Consider the following 20509-nt stretch of genomic DNA (forward strand, 5'->3'; position numbering starts at 1 on the left):
GTTAATGAATTTCTCTCTTCATTTAGCATGCATTGGGCACATATTGTGAGTTACAGTTCTATAGTGAAATCACAGCTCTTGTCATTAAGCCCTCAAATCTTATTTGATTGGTGGTCAACTCCAGTGGCTGGGTTGGTGATAAAATGAGGGAAGGGAGCCCAGCGTGACAGTGGGGAGTGGTGGAGACTAGTGCACTAAAGATATGTCCTTCCGTGTAAGGGACAACTGATCATTAGCTCTAGCTCATATTGCTTTGATGTGGGACTCAAGGCTGTCAGATTGTCTAATTTTTCAAGAACATTTTTCATTTTTAATACTGAAAGCAAATTTTAAAGATTAAGTGCTGCAGTGACTAAAGAAAATAAATGTAGCCGGGCGCAGTGGCTCACGCCTGTAATCCCAGCACTTTGAGAGGCCAAGGCGGGCGGATCACGAGGTCAGGAGATGGAGACCACGGCGAAACCCCGTCTCTACTAAAAATACAAAAAATTAGCCAGGCGCAGTGGCGGGCACCTGTAGTCCCAGCTACTTCGGAGGCTGAGGTAGGAGAATGGCGTGAACCTGGGAGGCGGAGCTTGCAGGGAGCTGAGATCACGCTACTGCACTCCAGCCTGGGTGACAGAGCGAGACTCTGTCTCAAAAAAAAAAAAAAAAAGAAAAGAAATGCTGACCAGATGCAACAAAAAGGCTAGAAAGAGAGAGGAGTAACAAGGTAATTATGCAGTGAGTGGAAGTCCGGGGTGCTGTGGAAGCAGAAAGAAGAGATGCTGATGCAGATTTAAGGGGATTCCAGAAGACCTGTGACAGGCCGGGGCAGGCATTGTAGAGGAAGGGACAGTTGAGGGGCCTGTTGGTGGAAGCAGTCACTGTGGTTTGAGATCCACGGGTCCGCCCAGCCAATCAGAGATGAAGCCCAGAGCTGCCCTTCCCCGGCAGTGCACCCCTGTCTCGGCGTGGTGACACGCTAGCACCGGTGTTCATGATTTTGGGCAAGAAGGCACAAGGGGTGTGCATTATAACACCTATTGGATTTATCTTAGTTAGAGGGAGGCCAATTAGGACACATCCGTGTTAGTTACCATTCACTCAAATGAGCAGGCTGAGCAGCTTTGAGAAGCAGCCACTCTGTGTGCAGCTGAACAGCATGTTTCCCCGCTCTGCACTTGGGGTTTGTGTCCCTTCTTTGCATGCTCCTGATACTGCCAAGCTGCGTATTGTTGTTGAATAGCAGATAGTGAGGCCGACATTTCATGCTTGTGGAATACAGTAAACCAGGCATCATTAGTCTTCTCTCTAGTGCTTATGTGGAGGACATGTACAGAGGAACAGTTTCTCTGTACATGTCCTCCAAGAAATGCATGCTACACTGTTACAGATGCTGTGGAGACTGGAGGTTTTGGCAAACTGTAAAAACCCCAGCAGCCAGACCCATGGTACATAATCTCAGTTATTTGTATGGCTTGTGCTTGCTAAATCATCCCCAAGTAAATAGAACACTGAAGCATATAAAAGCATTTTTCTATCTTTGGGCCAGACCTTGAATGTCCAGAATTTAAAAATAATTTTAATAAATAACCTTTTGATTGCCTTATTTTTATTTTAAATATTATTACTTAAACGCTTAAGCTATTTCATTAAATTTTCCTTCTTTTTATGAATGCCAAATAATTTCTTAAGGAATTTCATTCCACTCCAGGAAATTCAAGGTCACACTTATAACCCTCCACCAGCTAAATTGTTTATTTCTAAAATACTCCTAGGCCAGGCTATGTCAAAAGGTGTTTTGGAGATCACTACCTTGGCCAAGCTGTGAGCTCCATTGAAGGAACAAGTTGTAGTGTCTTCTAGCCTAGTCCTGCCTCCTTTCAGGCACCTAATGACCGTTTAACCAATGTTTGTTGAATAAATAAATACATGATTAAATGTATTATTGCATTATGTGTCTCTCATCAGTTTTGTTGAGGTAGCCATGCTGTCCCGAATGGCAGGAGTCATTGGATGCTGGTGATGGGTTAGGACACAACCCTAGGTCAGCATGGCGGGATGCTGAGGAGCCCTGTTGTGGAGTTACCAGGCATGAATTGGATTTGATTTCCACTGGTTCTAGTATTTGTTTCCTTTGACCTTCAGTTTTCTCTTCCATCATATGAGGATAAATGTCTACTTTAGAGTGTGGTAGAAAGGAGAAAAAGTTATCCTTTTTTAAAGCATTAGCACAGTACTCAACATTATAAATGTTTGGTTCAAACTCTTAGTGGATTCTTAGTCTTCAGATGCCTTCTGCAGGCTCCCAGGTCCCGAGCTGTTGCCACTTGACTGCGGCCGCCTAGTGCCTCCTATTTGTCCGATGGATTACAGTCTTCAAGGACTGTCACATCCTAACGGATCATTTGATCCTCAATAATAATGTCATTAACATGAAGGACAATAGTAGTTGCTAACACTTCTATAGCACTTATCATAAGTGCCAGAAACGGTTTACATCAGCTAATTCTCCTGAAAGTGCTTTACAGCTGTTAGACTCATTCCTCACAGCAATTTCAGGAGGTAGGTACTATCATTCTGCCCCATTTAGAGATGAGGAAACTGAGACTCAGGGTTAAGTAACTTATCCCAGGTTGCACAGCTCATAAGTAGTGGTCTCAATAACAACAGCAGCAGTAACAGCATCAGCAACTGCTCCGGGCGCTGGGCTCAGCACTTTGTGTTAGCCCAGTTAGTCCTCACAATGCCCCTGTGAGATGGGTTCTATTTTTGTCTCCTTATGGATGTGTAGCATCAAAGTGACCATGTTAAGAAATGCTTCACAATTTGTCTGCCTTTTTCAGTAGTTAGTGTAGCATCCCACTAGACGATTCTATCCAGACTAATTGCTCGAATATGGTATGTGCTGATTGACTTGTCAATTTCTTTGTCTCATATTTTGTGTAAATGCTTTGGCATTATCCCTGTTTTTTCTTATTAGTTTTAATTCCACCTAAATTACACATTTTTTACTTTTAGAACTTAATACATTTTTTAAAATGTAAGATCGTATCATGAAAGAAATAACCTGAAGCATGTGCTTCAAAGAATGTGATTTTTATCTTCTCACCCTAACCCTGTGTCTACACAAGCAGTAAGTTGCATGGTTGAGTAATTGCTGGATGATTTTGAGATATGCCAGCAGGAAAAAAAGTTATGACCAAGTAGCTGGAAAAGTGAAAAAAGCTGTTTGAATTCACTTCAAATGGGTCATTCACTCAACAAAGGTAAATGATTTTTCATTGCCCCGGCAATGTGACCTGCCCAGGCAGTGGACGTGGTTCATCTGGGTTCAGCCACTTCCGGGGTACCCGTCAGCTCACCCCTGATAGCCGCTCAGCCTGCAGCGGAGGCAGCTCTGCCCCCTCTGCCTCCTTTGTTGTTGTCGTTGTTGTTTTTCTTGAGCTGTTTGCCCATGGTTCTGGTTCTGTGCTCTGGTTTCTTTCTAAGTCAGATGATCCACTTGGGACCTGTTAGTTTTGGAAACTTCAACTTTAAAGGAAACAGAACCGCTGTTTCTCTACCTGATGGAGCAGCCAGATGAGGCTTCGCTTTTTCTTTTTGATCTCTTCTCCGGACATGTGTGGATCTGTAAAAAACAGCCAGGTTTGGTTCTACATTTTAGATCATTCCTGGTAAAGATAAAGAGGCTTGGTTTATCTTGTATTGAAATGTTAGGTTAGTGCCTGTGATTTCATCACTCGTCAATGACTTTCAGATGTTTTAAGATGAATGCTTATTTTTCTGCCATACATACTTTGCCCTATTCTGGTTTGGGAAAGAATTCATAAATGCAAAATATTGTCTGTCTGCTTCTTAGTGAAGACGAAGTTGTCAAGATACAAGCCTGGTGTCTTTAATAGCACATTGTCTGTCAGGGCGTATGTGACACAGGAGCTGTAGAAAGGGATGCTCCACCTGGGTTTGCATCCAGCTGTGCCTCTCACTAGCAGTGTGACCTTGGGCAGGTTGCTTAGCCCTCTCTGAGTTTCCCCATCGCTAAAATGGGAATAATGATAGGATCTACCTTCTAGAGTAGTTGTGAGGATTAAGTGAGTTAGCATGCTGAAAATAGTACCTGGCACATAGTTGTTATTTTATCACTATTATTACCCTGTTGGCATTGTCCAAACCCAGATAAATGGGAGGTTTATATAGTCACTATTTGAATAGAATTTCATGCTGAGTGAAGTAGATTGGCTGCTGTAGAGACATGGGTAGAAAATGTCAATAAAGGCGGGTATAGCCTGGGAACTCAGAGCCTATAAGAGTTTTGCATATAATGTATAGGTAAACAGAGCTTCAATTCTCATAATATGAGTTATAAAATAATTACATATTATTTGTCTTTTTTCTTTTTTAAAGGTGGTTTCTTTTAAAACACAAGTAATATTTATTACCTAGTCTATATAGTAAGTGGTAAATATTATATAGTAAACAAAGCACAGTCACTGATGTTTTTAATATTAACTGCATCTTCCTATCTTTTATTTAGAACTCTCCAACAATAAATACATTTGATAAGAAAGATGGCTTTAAAAGTGCTACTAGAACAAGAGAAAACGTTTTTCACTCTTTTAGTATTACTAGGCTATTTGGTAAGTAAAGTCCTTTTTTCTTTCATAAGAATGTGGTGAAAGAATTCATGTACTAATAAGTAGTAGGAGTACCAAAATCATTTTATTTTTTATTTTTTTTGAGACAGAGTCTTGCTCTTTTGCCCAGGCTGGAGTGCAGTGGTGCAATCTTGGCTCACTGTAACCTCTGCCTCCCGGGTTCAAGTGATTCTCCTGCCTCAGCCTCCCGAGTCACTGGGATTACAGGCACCCACCACCACTCCCAGCTAATTTTTGTATTTTTAGTAGAGATGCGGTTTCACCATGTTGTCCAGGCTGGTCTTGAATACCTGACCTCAGGTGATCCGCCTGCTTTGGCCTCCCAAAGTGCCGGGATTACAGGCATGAGCCACCACGCCCAGCCCAAAATTATTTTCTATTTCTGATCCAATATTATGTTTTTATCTCTTTCAAATGGCATTTTATTATTTTTGCATGTAATTAATAAGTGAAAGATTGCTGCTCATTCATGATATTTGTAACAATTGTTGAAATTATCTTATTTAAATGTAGGTGAAGTCATAAAATTGCAGTGTTGCTTGTGGCACTATGATGATGATATTATTTTGCCTTTATAGGCATATATCTCTTGTAACATATTCTAGAAGCTAAAAGACCATAAATTCTAATTTGGAGCCCATGACCTACACGGTTTATGAATAATTTAGAATAGATTTTTTAAAGTTATTATTTTATATAGTTGTTTATATTCTTCTTGGTTCCAAAAAGCAGGAAACACAGATGGAAAATTTTAATATTTGAAAGTTTGACAAAAGATTTATGAACGTGTTCAAAAGAACAAAGTTTATTTAATTTAGTGATAAAATAATGATCTACAGATATATAAAGAAAGATTTACACTGAAGACAGTATGCAAAGTTTTCTTGAAAGACGAGGTTAGGCTGGATGCTGTGACTCATGCTTGTATTCCCAGCACTTTGGGAGGCTGAGGCAGGTGGATCGTTTGCGGTGAGGAGTTCAATACCAGCTTGGCCAACATGGTGAGACCTCATCATTACTAAAAATACAAAAATTACCTGGGCGTGGTGATGCACACCTGTAATCCTAGCTACTTGAGAGGCTGAGGTAGGAGAATCGCTTGAACATGGGAGGCAGAGGTTTCAGTGAGCTGAGATTGCGCCATTGCACTCTAGCCTGGGCAACAGAGTGAGACTTTGTCTCAGAAATAAATAAATAGATAAAAATAAAAAAATAAAAAAATAAAGACAAAGTGGGATTCAGGTGAATGTAGGAGAGCTTCCCTGCTATAATTGGAGGCTGTTAAACATTGAATAATGGTCTAAGAGGAAGGTTGTGTAATTTCTTTCTCTTTACAGTCTCTCTGTGGTGGAAGGGAAGCTCCTACCCCTTATAAATAAGTAAACTGCAAGATTGGGAGTTGAGGAGGAGTTGAGGCAAGAATCTTTATAGCCTTAAAAATTTTTCTTTCTTTCTTTCTTTTTTTTTTTTTTTTTTTGAGACGAAGTCTCGCTTTGTCACCAGGCTGGAGTGCAGTGGTGTGATCTTGGCTCACTGCAACCTCCGCTTCCCAGGTTCAAGTGATTCTCCTGCCTCAGCCCTTGCAAGTAGCTGGGACTACAGGTGCGCACCACCACACCTAGCTAATTTTTGTATTTTTAGTAGAGACAAGGTTTCACCATGTTGGCCAGGATGGTCTCAATCTCTTGACCTCGTGATCTGCCCACCTGGGCCTCCCAAGGTGCTAGGATTACAGGCGTGAGCCACCGTGCCTGTCTGCCTCAAAGAATTTTCTAGTCTCAAACCTCACCTTGAATTCTTCCTCCTGCTTGCCCTAGATGTTAAACCTTTGACCTTAAAGAGGTTGTTAGATATCTTCACAGATATTCCTGCTTCAAGGTGGAGAAGGTTTGTACAGAATTATATGCATCAAAAACAATGTCCTGTGCTCAACTGTGTGGTAAGCATTAGACAGAACAGCAGTGTCTGTTACCCCAGTTCCTCCTAAGATTTTCAGCTTCCATTAAGGAAAACAGAACCGCGTCAGTTGCACTATTCAGGGCATTCTTGCTTAGGGTAAGGGGTTGGACCAAACGTCTTCACCAAGTCTGTGATGCTGCTAATACCAACGTTACTCATGAAATACTGTCCGTTAAGCAGATAAACATACTTGTCTAGGATGATATCATACAAGGAGAACTTGTTGTTTTCAGAAAAAATAAGAGAAAAAAGCTATATTTTGGAAAATGACAAATAACCTCTGTTTTTGCCTAAGTATAAATTTTCCATTTAAGTCCTATGCTGTGAACCAAAGCATACTGTTAGGTCCCAGGCAGTGGCTCAGTGGTAATCAGTAAAGGCATAAGCTTAGATTTGGATGGCACTTCTACTTTGAAGAGTCCCGAGAGTTGGGCCACTACTGCCATCTTTATCATCATCACCAAGAATTTTACTGGTGTCCTGATTGTTAGAAATTATTATTTGAAAGACATCCTCTAAGGAAATGTAGTTCAGTTGAAAAGGGTTGAAACTTCCTCATCAAAACCGCGTGGCAGATAAGTCTAAACGATAATTGCGAAGTTCTTGTGGCTACACTCTTGTGGCTATACTAATTATTCAGTTTATTTAATTCATTATACTTGAATATGTTTATATTTCTTAGATTAAAAAATTTTTCAATTCAGATTTTTTTCTGGTAGCAAAAGGACCTTGGGTCATATATCAAAGAAAGTCATAACTGTTTTTTTTTTAAATATCTTCTTACTTAGAGAAGATAACAGCTCCTAAGTCATGTCATATCTTGAGTCCCAGAGGGTATCTGAGGAGGATAGCAGTTAATTCCAAGAAAATGGGATACCCTGTTTAGAGAATCAATGAGTATTCTCTGGAATACAGAGAAGAATTTGGCTTATTTAGTTGTTCCACTGACTTATTCAGAAAGTGTGTTTTCTTCCTAAAGTGAACATTGAATTGACTTGAACTGATATTTACATTCAGTGATTGTGTGACTAATATTGAAAATATTGTTCCTTTCTTGCAAAAAAATGTTTAACATACTTTAAGATAACATTTTGTTAAATTTTTTTTTTCAGTCATGTAAAGTGACTTGTGAAACAGGAGACTGTAGACAACAAGAATTCAGGGATCGGTCTGGAAATTGTGTTCCCTGCAACCAATGTGGGCCAGGCATGGAGTTGTCTAAGGTATATTGGATACATGGCAAAGTTGTGTATCTGTGTTTGTAAAATGCATCGTCTTAACTCAATTCTTTGAGTTAATTATTAATGAAACTTTGGATACCATGACAGAATTATTGGATCATTATGTCACTTTAGCCAAATATCATGCAATTCCTTTTTTAATACTTTTGATTCATGTGTCTTACTGAGATAAATAGGTTCTCAAACCCAGAATTCAACAGATGTCATTGTTTTATATAATTTAAGATTTGTAGTGTTTCACTAAAACAATAAAATTTTTAAGGTTAATTTGCATTAATCAATAACAACCGAAATTCCATTGAAGATTTAAAACTAAAGCATTGTGGGGTGGCTAGCAAGATGGCCAAATAGGAACAACTCTGATCTGCAGCTCCCAGCCAGATCAATGCAGAAGGCAGGTGTTTTCTGCATTTCCAACTGAGGTACCCAGCTCATCTCATTGGGACTGGTTAGACAGTGGGTGCAGCCCATGGAGGGTGAGCCAAAGCAGGATGGGGTGTCACTTCACCTGGGAAGTGCAAGGGGTCCAGGTACTCCTTCCCCTCGCCAAGGGAAGCCTTGAGGGACTGTGCCATGAGTAATGGTGCACTCCAACCCGGATACTACGCTTTTCCCATTGTCTGTGCAACCCACAGACCAGGAGATTCCCTTAGGTGCCTACACCACTGGGGCCCTGAGTTTTAAGCACAAAACTGGGCAGCTGTTTGGGCAGACACTGAGCTAGCTGCAGGAGTTTTTTTTTCATACCCTAGTGGCATCTGGAACACCAGCGAGACAGAACCATTCACTCCCCTGGAAAGGGGGATGAAGCCAGGGAGACAAATGGTCTAGCTCAGCAGATCCTACTCCCATGGAGCCCAGCAAGCTAAGATCCACTGGCTTGAAATTCTCACTGCCAGCACAGCAGTGTGAAGTCCACCTGGGACACTCAAGCGTGGTGAGGGGAGGGGCATCTGCCATTACTGAGGATTGAGTAGGTGGTTTTCCCCTCACAGTGTAAACAAAGCCACCTGGAAGTTCAAACTGGGTGGATCCCGCCACAGCTTGGCAAAGCCACTGTAGCTAGACTGCCTTTCTAGATTCCCCCTCTCTGGGGAGGGCATCTCTGAAAGAAAGGCAGCAGCCCCAGTGAGGGGCTTATAGATAAACTCCCATCTCCCTGGAACAGAGCACTTCAGGGAAGGGGTGGCTGTGGGTGCAGCTTCAGCAGACTTAGACGTTCCTGCCTGCCAGTTCTGAAGAAAGCAGCAGATCTCCCAGCAAAGCACTCGAGCTCTGCTAAGGGACAGACTGCCTCCTCAAGTGGGTTGCTGACCCCCCAGCCTCCCGACTGGGAGACACCTCCCATCAGGGGTCCACAGACACCTCATACAGGAGAGCTCTGGCTGGCATCTGGTGGGTGCCCCTTTGGGACGAAGCTTCCAGAGGAAGGAACAGGCAGCAATCTTTGCTGTTCTGCAGCCTCTGCCAATGATACCCAGGCAAACAGGGTCTGGAGTGGACCTCCAACAAACTCCAGCAGACCTGAAGCAAAGGGCCTGACTGTTTGAAGGAAAACTAACACACAGAAAGGAATAGCATCAACAAAAAGGACATCTACACAAAAACCCCATCCAAAGGTCACCAGCATCAAAGACTAAAGGTAGATAAATCCACAAAGATGAGGAAAAACCAGTGCAGACAGGCTGAAAATTCCAGAAACCAGAATGTCTCTTCTCCTCCAAAGGATCACAACTCCTTGCCAGCAAGAGAACAAAACTGGCAGAGAATGAGTTTGACAAATTGACAGAAGTAGGCTTCAGAAGGTGGGTAATAACAAACTTCACCAAGCTAAAGGAGCATGTTCTAACCCAATGCAAGGAAGCTAAGAACCTTGAAAAAAGGTTAAAGGAATTGCTGACTAGAATAACCAGTTTAGAGAAGAACATAAATGACCTGATGGAGCTGAAAAACACAGCACAAGAACTTCGTGAAGCATACACAAGTATCAATAGCTGAATCAATCAGGCAGAAGAAAGGATATCAGAGATTGAAAATCAACTTAATGAAATAAAGCGTGAAGACAAGATGAGAGAAAAAAGAATGAAAAGGAACAAACAAAGCCTGCAAGAAATATGAGACTATGTGAAAAGACCAAACCTACATTTTATTGGTGTCCCTGAAAGTGATGGGGAGAATGGAACCAAATTGGAAAACACTCTTCAGGATATTATCCAGGAGAACTTCCCCAACCTAGCAAGAGAGGCCAACATTCAAATTCAGGAAATACAGAGAACACCACAAAGATACTCCTCAAGACGAGCAACCCCAAGACACGTAATCTTCAGATTCACAAAGGTTGAAATAAAGGAAAAAATGTTAAGGGCAGCCAGAGAGAAAGGTCAGGTTACCCACAAAGGGAAACCCATCGGACTAACAGTGGATCTCTCTGCAGAAATCCTACAAGCCAGAAGAGAGTGGGGGCCAGTATTCCACGTTCTTAAAGAAAAGAATTTTCAACCCAGAATTTCATATCCAGCCAAACTAAGCTTCATAAGTGAAGGAGAAATAAACTCCTTTACAGACAAGCAAATGCTGAGAGATTTTGTCACCACCAGGCCTGCCTTACAAGAGCTCCTGAAGGAAGCACTGAATATGGAAAGGAAAAACTGGTACCAGGCACTACAAAAACATACCAAATTGTAAAGACCATTGACACTATGAAGAAACTGCATCAACAGGCAAAATAACCAGCTAGCATCATAATGACAGGATCAAATTCACATATAACAATATTAACCTTAAATGTAAATGGGCTAAATACACCAATTAGACTGGCAAATTAGATAAAGAGTCAAGACCCATCAGTGTGCAGTATTCAGGAGATCCATCTCACGTGCAAAGACACACATAGGCTCAAAATAAAGGGATGAAGGAATATTTACTAAGCAAATGGAAAGCAAAAAAAAGCAGGGGTTGCAATCTTAGTCTCTGATAAAAGACTTTAAACCAACAAAGATTGCAAAAGACAAGGGCGTTACATAATGGTATAAGGGATCAATGCAACAAGAGGAATGGAAGGGCTAACTATCCTAAATATATATGCACCCAATACAGGAGCACCCAGATTTACAAAGCAAGTTCTTAGAGACCTACACAAAGAGACCTGGACTCCCACACAATAATAGTGGGAGACTTTAACACCCCACTGTCAATATTAGATCAACGAGACAGAAAATTAACAAGGATATTCAGGACCAAACTCAACTCTGGATCAATTGGACCTAATAGACATCTACAGAACTCTCCACCCCTAATCAACAGAATATACGTTCTTCTCAGCACCACGTCGCACTTACTCTAAAACTGACCACATATTTGGAAGTAAAACGCTCCTCAGCAAATGCAAAAGAATGGAAATCATAACAGTCTCTCAGACCACAGTGCAATCAAATTAGAACTCAGGATTGAGAAACTCACTCAAAGCCGCATGACTACATGGAAACTGAACAACCTCCTGAATGAACTGGGTAAATAACAAAATTAAGGCAGAAATAAATAAGTTATTTGAAACCAAAGAGAACAAAGACACAATGTACCAGAATCTCTGGGATACAGCTAAAGTAGCATTTAGAAGGAAGTTTATAGCACTAAATGCCCACAGGAGGAAGTGGAAAAGATCTAAAATTGACACCCTAACATCACAATGAAAAGAACTAGAGAAGCAAGGGCAAACAAATTCAAAAGCTAGCAGAAGACAGGAAACAACTAAGATCAGAGCAGAACTGAAGGAGATAGAGACACCAAAAAACCCTTTAAAAATCAATTAATCCAGGAGCTGTTTTTTTTAAAAGATTAACAAAATAGATAGATCGCTAGCTAGACTAATAAAGATAAAAAGAGAAAAGAATCAAATGGAAACAATAAAAAAGGATAAAGGGGATATCACCACTGATCCCACAGAAATACAAACTACCATCAGAGAATACTATAAACACCTCTATGCAAATAAATTAGAAAATCTAGAAGAAATTGATAAATTCCTGGACACATACACCCTCCCTAGACTAAACCAGGAAGAAGTTAAATCCCTGAATAGACCAATAACAAGTTCTGAAATTGAGGCAATAATTAATAGCCTACCAACCAAAAAAACCTCATGACCAGATGGATTCACAGCCGAATTCTACCAGAGGTACAAAGAGGAGCTGGTACCATTCCTTCTGAAACTATTCCAAACAATCGAAAAAGAGGGACTCCTCTCTAACTCATTTTATGAGGTCAGCATCATCCTGATATCAAAACCTGGCAGAGACACAACAAAAAAAGAAAATTTCAGGCCACTATCCCTGATGAACATCAATGCGAAAATCCTCAATAAAATACTGGCAAACCGAATCCAGCAGCACATCAAAAAGCTTATCCACCACAATCAAGTCGGCTTCATCCCTAGGATGCAAGGCTGGTTCAATATACTCAAAACAATAAATGTAATCCAGCACATAAACAGAACCAATGACAAAAACCACATGATTATCTCAGTAGATGCAGAAAAGACCTTTAACAAAATTCACCCCGTCATGCTAAAAACTCTCAATAAACTAGATATTGATTGAATGTATCTGGAAATAATAAGAGCTATTTATGACAAACCCACAGCTAATATCATAGTGAATGGGCAAAAGCTGGAAGCATTCCCATTCTCATTGAACAATGAGAACACATGGACACAGGGAGGGGAACATTACACACCAGGCCCTGTCATGGTGTGGGCGATAAGGGGAGGGATAGCATTAGGAGAAATACCTAATGTGGATGATGGATTGATGGGTGCAGCAAACCACCATGGCACATTTATACCTATGTAACAAACCTGCACGTTCTGCACATGTATCCCAGAACTTAACAGTTATATATATATATAAACCCTAAATCATTGATAACAGAAATCATGAATGCTACTACTTACTGGGACTTCTTTTTCTTAAAATGAATGTTAGCATTACTAGTCAAGAAGTAGAGCCTGCCAGTGTCTTAAGTAAAGATGCTCTGAGATAGCAGGCATTTTCCAAACCATGGTTTTGAACATTCCTTTGACAGTATGTGTCTTATTATTGATCTCACCACAGTGAGTGTATGTTACTCCCAGGAGCACTTTAAATATATTCATTTCAACCACTATACGCTAAGAAACTGTGTGTTAGTGTGTGTTATATCAGGACACATTTCACAGTCTTGGATGTTTTGAAGCCTGCCTTTTCTTGTGAGCACATTCAGAGCTATACATCCATTTGCTTTATTTGCTGATCTTTTGAAGATGTTACTAGTTGTGGAGAAGTGATGTATTGTTTTGTTTTAAATAAAACATCAAAGCCTTTTTGTTAGAAAAGGAACAATAGATTTTTCTTTTTATTTAAAGGGACTTTTAAAGAGAAGTCCTTTTCCCCAACAGACTGCCATTATCTACAGTTGAGTCTTGTCATTCATAGATTTTTGATCAATGATCTATAAACAGCAGGAAACAAGGAATTATGCATTCCGCAAGTGGCTTCTGGTAGATAGCGTTTCTCTCTGGCTTTTGTGTTAAATGAGTGGTGGCTTTTAGTATCCTGGGCTTTACATTTGGATTGAAACTGACTGACCTTCAAAGTCTGTGTGATATCTCATTAACAGTAGCATCTCAACAGGTATTTTTCAACCCCTGTTGATTACAGTAACATGCACTTTCAGACATAGATTTTTCTGTGTTGGGTGTAAAAAGATTAATTTTTAACAGGTTGACATATCTAGGATCAGTGAACAAAGTATTTAAAAATGCCATCATGCCCAAGAGGAAAATAGACTGCTGATGGAAAGAGTGAAACTCTGTAAAATATTTGAAGAGATTTATTCTGAGCCAAAAATGTGTGACCAGTGGCCCATGACACAGCCCTCGAGAGATCCTGACAGCATGTGTCCAAGGTGGTAGGGCTACAAGTTGGTTTTATACAATTTAGGGAGACATAAGACATTACTCAACATTGGTTCAGTCTGGAAAGGCAGGACACCTGGGAGTGGGGTGCAGGTAGGGGAAGGGGGATTCCAGGTCATAGGTGGATTGCATGATTTTCTGATTGGCTATTGGTTATTATCTAAAGACCTGGAGTCAATAGAAAGGAATGCCTAGAGTCAATAGAAAGGAATGTCAATAGAAAGGGTTAAGATAAGGGGTTTTAGAGACCAAGGTTTTATCATGCAGATGAAGCCTCCAGGTAGCAGACTTCAGAGAGAATAGATTGTAAGTGTTTTCTTATCAGACTTAAAGAGTCTGTTCCATCAGTAATTCCAGAAGGGAGGAGGGTACCATGAGGCATGTCTGGCTCCCCCTTTCCATCTTGGCCTGAACTAGTTTTTCAGGTTAACTTTGGAATGTCCTTGGCCAAGAGGAGGGGTCCATTCAGATGGTGGGGGCTTAGAATTTTAATTTTGGTTTAAAGATGATGACATTTTCTTTTCCTCAAACATTCTTCTTTTCCCAAATCTCAGTGAAAATCTGAATGAAACTTCACAGATTCTGAGACATGAGTGAATAGTTTCTAAGAAATTACTGTCTTATATTCATCCTTTGAATCTGCAGAATATAACCTTAAGGTAATTTTTGGAGAATCAGACCATAAGATGAAAGTCCTATTCGCCTTAATATTTTTGTTGATTAAGAAATCATTTTCCCATTTCTGATTTCATATATATGAGGAATTTAGAGGTTGTCACTCTATCCCAACAGGAAGTAAAAAGCTGAACAAACTGAAAAGTCCGCAGCTCTTAGACCTGCAAGAGAAGTGAGGTCGCAGGCAGCTACAGAGAATCACAATACACTGCTGCAGAAGCCTCCCCTGGAGCCAGCACCAGGGTGGGAAACCTGCACTGTTATTGACAGCCTGCTGTAGCCTAGGTTTGGAAAAGTCTGAGAGTTAAAACTCCAGGAGGACCCACTCATAGAGCACCCTCCCATGCTTTTGTGAGTTTTACTTCCAGGAACTCAAACCGATTTTCATAGTAAATGTCAAAATCAAAACAAAACCAAACCAAAAAATCCCTTGTTTTTCTGACAGGGGAGGCAGAAAAGGAACATTTTGAAATATGCTAGAGTGCTCTTTTTCTTAACAAGGACTGCCCTCAAGAGAAACACATACACCAAAGGCTCACCTGCTGGGGTTTTATCAGAGCCTAACTGACCTGGGGGAGGGAAATACTGACTCAGTCTGCTCCAGCCATTCTCTCCCATTTAAGGGAGAGGCACTGGGGAAGCTTACGACGCACAGGCCTGCACAGGACTATGGAAAGCTGCCCTTTCCTTCACATCTCGCCTCCACATTACTAAAGGCCTGTTTATAGCAGCTCCTTCTACCCAGTGTATCATGTATGACATTTAACAAAAATGTACAAAGCATACTAAAAGGCAAAAAATACAATTTGAAGAGACAATGCAAGCATCAGAACCAGACTTGGCAGGGATCTTGGAGTTATCAGAGAGAATCAAGAACAACTATGATTAATATGCTAATAGCATTAATCATGAATATTCTGATTTAATATGCTAATCTGAGAAAGGAACAGAAGAAATATTTGAAACAATAATGACTTAGAATTTTCCCAAGTTAATGCCAGACACCAAACTGCAGATCCAGGAAACTCAGAGAACACCAAGCAAGATAAATGCCCCAAAACGACACCAAGTATATCATTTGCAAATTGCAGAAAAACAAAGAAAAAACCCTCCAAGAAACTAGAGGGAAAAAACTCCATATGTACAGAGGAGCAGAGATAAGAGTGACATCTGACTTTTACTCAGAAATCATGCAAGGCAGAAAGAGTGCAGTGAAACATTTAAAGTATTGAGAAAATAGCACCTAAAATTCTGTACCCTGAGAAATTTTCCTTCAAAAGTTAAGGACAAATAAAGACTTTCTCAGTCAATTGAGGGAATTTGTTACCAGTAGACCTGCCATGTAAGAAATGTTAAAAGAAGTTCTTTAGACAGAAGGAAAATAATATAGGTCAGAAACAGGGATCTACATAAAGAAAAGAGCATCAAAGAAGTGCTAAGTGAAGGTAAAATAAAAACTTTAATTTTCCTATTCTTAATTGATGTAATAGATGATAGTGTGTTCAAACAAATAATAGCAACAATGTATTTGATTGAGTATGCTTGTGGGTACACACACACACACACATAAGTGAAATTAATTACAGCAATGATACAAAGGGTGAGGAGGAGGAATTAGAATTATTTTGTTGTTATAAGGTATTCACACTATCTGTGAAGTAGTACAGTGTTAGTTGAAAGGAGGCTTGGACTGGTTATAAATGTGTAGTGCAACCTCTAGGGCAACCGTTAAAACAGGTATAAAAAGAAGTATAACTGATATGCTAAGAAAGGAGATAAAATGAAACCACATAAAATGCTCAATTAAAACTACAAAAGGGAAAATGTGGAAGACAGAAATAAGAACAAATAAGGCCAAGAAATGGAAAACAGTAATATATATGGTAACTATTAGCCCAACTATATAAATAATCATTTTCAGTGTCAGTGATCTGAATGTACCAATTTATAAACATTGTCAGAGCAGGTCAAAAAACAAGATCCAACTCTGTGGTCTACAAGAACCCACTTCAAATATAAAGACACACATAGATGAAAAGTAAGTGGATGGAGAAATATATAACATGCTAACACTAATCAGAAGAGCAGGAGTAGCTATATTAATTTCAGACAGAGCAGACTTCAAAGCAAAGACAGATGTCAGGGATAAAGATGGACATCACATAATCATAAGGGAGCTAATTCTCTAAGAAATTATAATAATCTTTAATGGGTATGCCCCTAGCAACAGAGAATCAAACCATGTGGGACAAAAACTGATAGAACTACAAGGAGATATAGATAAATCCACTATTGTAGTTGGAGACTTCAACACTATCAGAAATGGACAGATTCAGCAGTCAGAAAGTCAATATGGACATAGTTGGACTCAACACCATCAATCAACTGGATATAACTGACACCTATAGACAACTTCATTCAGCAACAGCAAAAGACACATTATTCTTAAGCTCTCATGGAAAATTCACCAAGCTAGACCACATTTGGGGCCATAAAACACACCTTAACAAAGGTAAAAGCATAGAAATCGTATAGTGTCTGCTGTCAGATCACAATGGAATAAAACTAGCAATCAATAACAGAAAGATAGCTGGAAAATTCTAAAATACTTGGAGATTAAGAACACACTTCTAAATAACACATGGGTCAAAGAGGATATTGCAAGATAAATTTAAAAATATTTTGAACTAAATGAAAATGAAAACAGAACTTGTCAAAATTTGTGGGATGCAGTGAACCAGTGCTCAGGGGGTACTGAAGGCACATATTAGAAAAAAGAAAGAGCCAAAATTGGTGACCTAAGCTTATACCTTATAAAACTAGAAAAAGAAGAACAAATTAAATTCAGAGTAAGCAGAATAAAATAAATAACTATTAAAGCAGAAATCAATGAAATTAAAAACAGAAACTCAGTAGAGGGTGAAGAATCACCAAAAGGTGAGTCTTTGAAAAAGTTCAATAAAACTGATGGTCCTCTAACTAGGCCAACTTAGAAAATAAGGGAGAGGACACAAAGTACTAATATCAGCGATGAAAGCATGGACATCACTATAGGAACATTAGAAATGCTGTGAACAACTCAGTGCCCACACATTTGGTAACCTAGATGAAGTGAATCAATTCCTTGAAAGACGCAGTCTGACAAAGCTCACACAAGAAGAAATCCACAGTCTGTATAGGCCTATATTGACTGAAGAAATTGAATCAATAATTCATAACCTTCCAAAACAGAGAGCACCAAGTTAAAGTGAATTTACTGGTGAATTCTACCAAAAATTAAGAAGAAATTATACTCATTATCCACAACTTCTTCCAGAATATAGCAGAGAAAATACTTTCTAACTCATTCTGTGAGGCCAGAAATCACCCTAATGCCTAAACCAAAGACCTTACAAGGAAACTATATACCAATATCTCTCATGAACAAAGATACAAAAATTCTCAACAAAATATTAGCAAATTGAATCCAACAATGTATATTAAAAAAATCACACACTGTGACAAAATGGGATTTATCCCACATACACAAGGCTGGTTCAGCCTTTGAAATTCAGTTAATGTAATATGTCACATCAGTGGGCTAAAGAGGAAAAAAATCACATATAGCAGTAAGTGCACAAAAAGCATTTGAAAAATCTAACACCCATTCATGATTAAACAACAACAACAACAAAAACCTCTCAGTAAACTAGGAATGGAAAGGAATTTCCTCTACTTGGTAAAGAATTTCTACAACAACCACAACAAAACCAAAACTCTAGAGTTGATATCATACTTAATGATGGAAACTAGAAGCTTTCCACTAAGATCAAGAACAAGGCAAGGATGTTCCCTTTCACCACTCATTTTCAGCATCATACAAGAAATCCTACCTCATGCACCAAGACAAAAAAAAAAAAAAAAGAAATAAAAGGTAAACTGATTTGGAAGGAAGAAATAAAGTTCTCCTTGTTCACATATGGCATAATCATCTATGTAGAAAATGCAAGGGAATTAACAGAAAAACTCCTGGAATGAATAAGCAATTATAGTAATATTTCAAGATACCTGGTTAATGTACAAAAGTCAGTAACTTTCATATATACTGTCAGTGAACAAGTGGGATTTGAAATTAAAAACAATATAATTTATATTAGCACCCCCCCAAAATAAAATACCTAGGGATAAATCTAACAAAATATGTACAAGATCTTTATGAGGAAAATTACAAGACTCTGATGAAAGAAATAAAAGAAGAACTAAATAAATGGAGAGATATTCCATGTTTATGGATAGGAAGATTCAATATTGTCAAGATGTCAGTGTTTCTCAACTTGATTTATAGATTCGATGGAATCCCAATCAAAGTCCCAGCAAGTTATTTTGTAGATATTGACAAACTGATTCTAAAGTTTATATGTAGAGGCAAAAGACCCAGAATAATCAACACAGTTATTTAGAAGAAAAAGTTGGAGGATTGACACTACCCACATCAAGACTTACTGTAAACATATAGTAATCAAGACAGTGTGGTATTGACAAAAGAAGAGACAAGCCAATCAGTGGAACAGAATAGAGAGCCCAGGAATAGACCCAGGTAAGTGTAGTCATCTGGTCTTTGACAAAGTAGCAAACAACATGATGGAGAAAAGATAGACTCTTCAACAAATGGATCTAAAACAACTTGACATCCACATGCAAAAAATGAATCTAGACACACCTAACTCAAAACAGGTCACAGACCTAACTGTAAAATGCAAAGCTATAAAACTCCTAGAAGATTTTCTCTAGAAGACCTTGGGTTTGGTGATGACTGTTTTATATGACACCAAAGGCACAACCTATGAAAGAAAGAATTAATAAGCTAGACTTAATTAAAATGGAAAATTTCCACTCTGCGTAAGACACTGTTGAGAGAATGGAAATACAAGCCAGAAACTGGTGGAAAACATTTGTAAAAGATATCTGAAAAAGGACTGTTATTCAAAACATACAAAAAATTCTTAAAACTCAACACTGAGAAAACAAACAAATCCAGTTTAAAAATGGGTAAAAGACCTTAACAAACACCTCACCAAAGAAGATATACAGATGGCAAATAAGCATATGAAAAGATCCTCCATATAGAATGTCATCAGGGAAATGCAAATTTAAGCAATGCAATACCACCGTACACCTATTAGAAATCCAGAATCCAGAATCCAGAACACAGACAACACCGAAGGCTGTTAAGGATGTGGAGTGACAGGAGTTCTCATTCCTTGCTAGTGGGAATGCAAAATGGTACAGCCATTTGGAAGACAACTTGGCAGTGTCTTACAAAACTAAGCATACTCTTATTATTTGATCCAGCAATTGAGCTCCTTAGTATTTTGTCAAAGGAATGGACACTTAACGCTTATACAGATACCTGCACACAGATGCTTATAGCAAGTTTGCTCATAATTATGAAGACTTGAAAGCAACCCAGCGGTACTTTAGTAAGGGGTGGGTAAATAAGCTGTGATCCCTACAATGGAATATTACTCTGCACTAAAAGGAAATAAGCTATCAAGCCGTGAAAAGACATAGAGGACCTTAAATGCACATTACCAAGTGAAACAAGCCAATTGGAAAAGTCTGCTTCCTGTATGATTCCAACTATACGACATTCTAGAAAAGGCAAAACTATGGAAACAGTAAAAAGATCACTGGTTTTGCCAGGGGTAAGGGTGAGGGAGGGATGGATATGTGGGCATGGAAGATTTTTAGGGCAGGGAATCTACTCTGCATGATACCGTAATGGTGGATGCATATCATTCTGTGTTGTTCAAACTCACAGAATATAACACCAAGAATAAACCCTAATGTAAACTATGGAACTTAGGTGACAGTGATGTGTTCATAGATTGTAAAAAATGTATCATTCTGGTGCAGGGTGCTGATAAGAATGAGCCTTTGTGTGTGGCGGGGGAGGGCAGAGCATTGTAAGGACTATCTCTCTACCTTCCTCTCAATTTCGTTATGAACCTAAAAACTGCTCTAAAAAATTGTGTTTCTAAACAGAAATAATCCATCTTCTGAGA

General features: G+C 39.2%; 1 protein-coding gene across 8 annotated transcripts in view; it reads left to right on the plus strand.

The window, feature by feature from the left end:
- Positions 1–20509, plus strand: part of TNFRSF19 (TNF receptor superfamily member 19) — a 105768-nt gene that overhangs the window by 15290 nt on the left and 69969 nt on the right. For all 8 annotated transcript variants that reach the window (XM_055359677.2, XM_055359674.2, XM_004054255.5 and 5 more), the window contains exons 2-3: positions 4520–4622; positions 7712–7822. In XM_055359677.2, coding sequence (XP_055215652.2) covers positions 4554–4622; positions 7712–7822 — 180 coding nt within the window. In that variant the 5' untranslated portion in view covers positions 4520–4553. The remainder of the gene's footprint in view (positions 1–4519; positions 4623–7711; positions 7823–20509) is intronic.

Source organism: Gorilla gorilla, chromosome 14, assembly GCF_029281585.2.
Source record: "Gorilla gorilla gorilla isolate KB3781 chromosome 14, NHGRI_mGorGor1-v2.1_pri, whole genome shotgun sequence".
Lineage (NCBI taxonomy): Eukaryota > Metazoa > Chordata > Mammalia > Primates > Hominidae > Gorilla > Gorilla gorilla.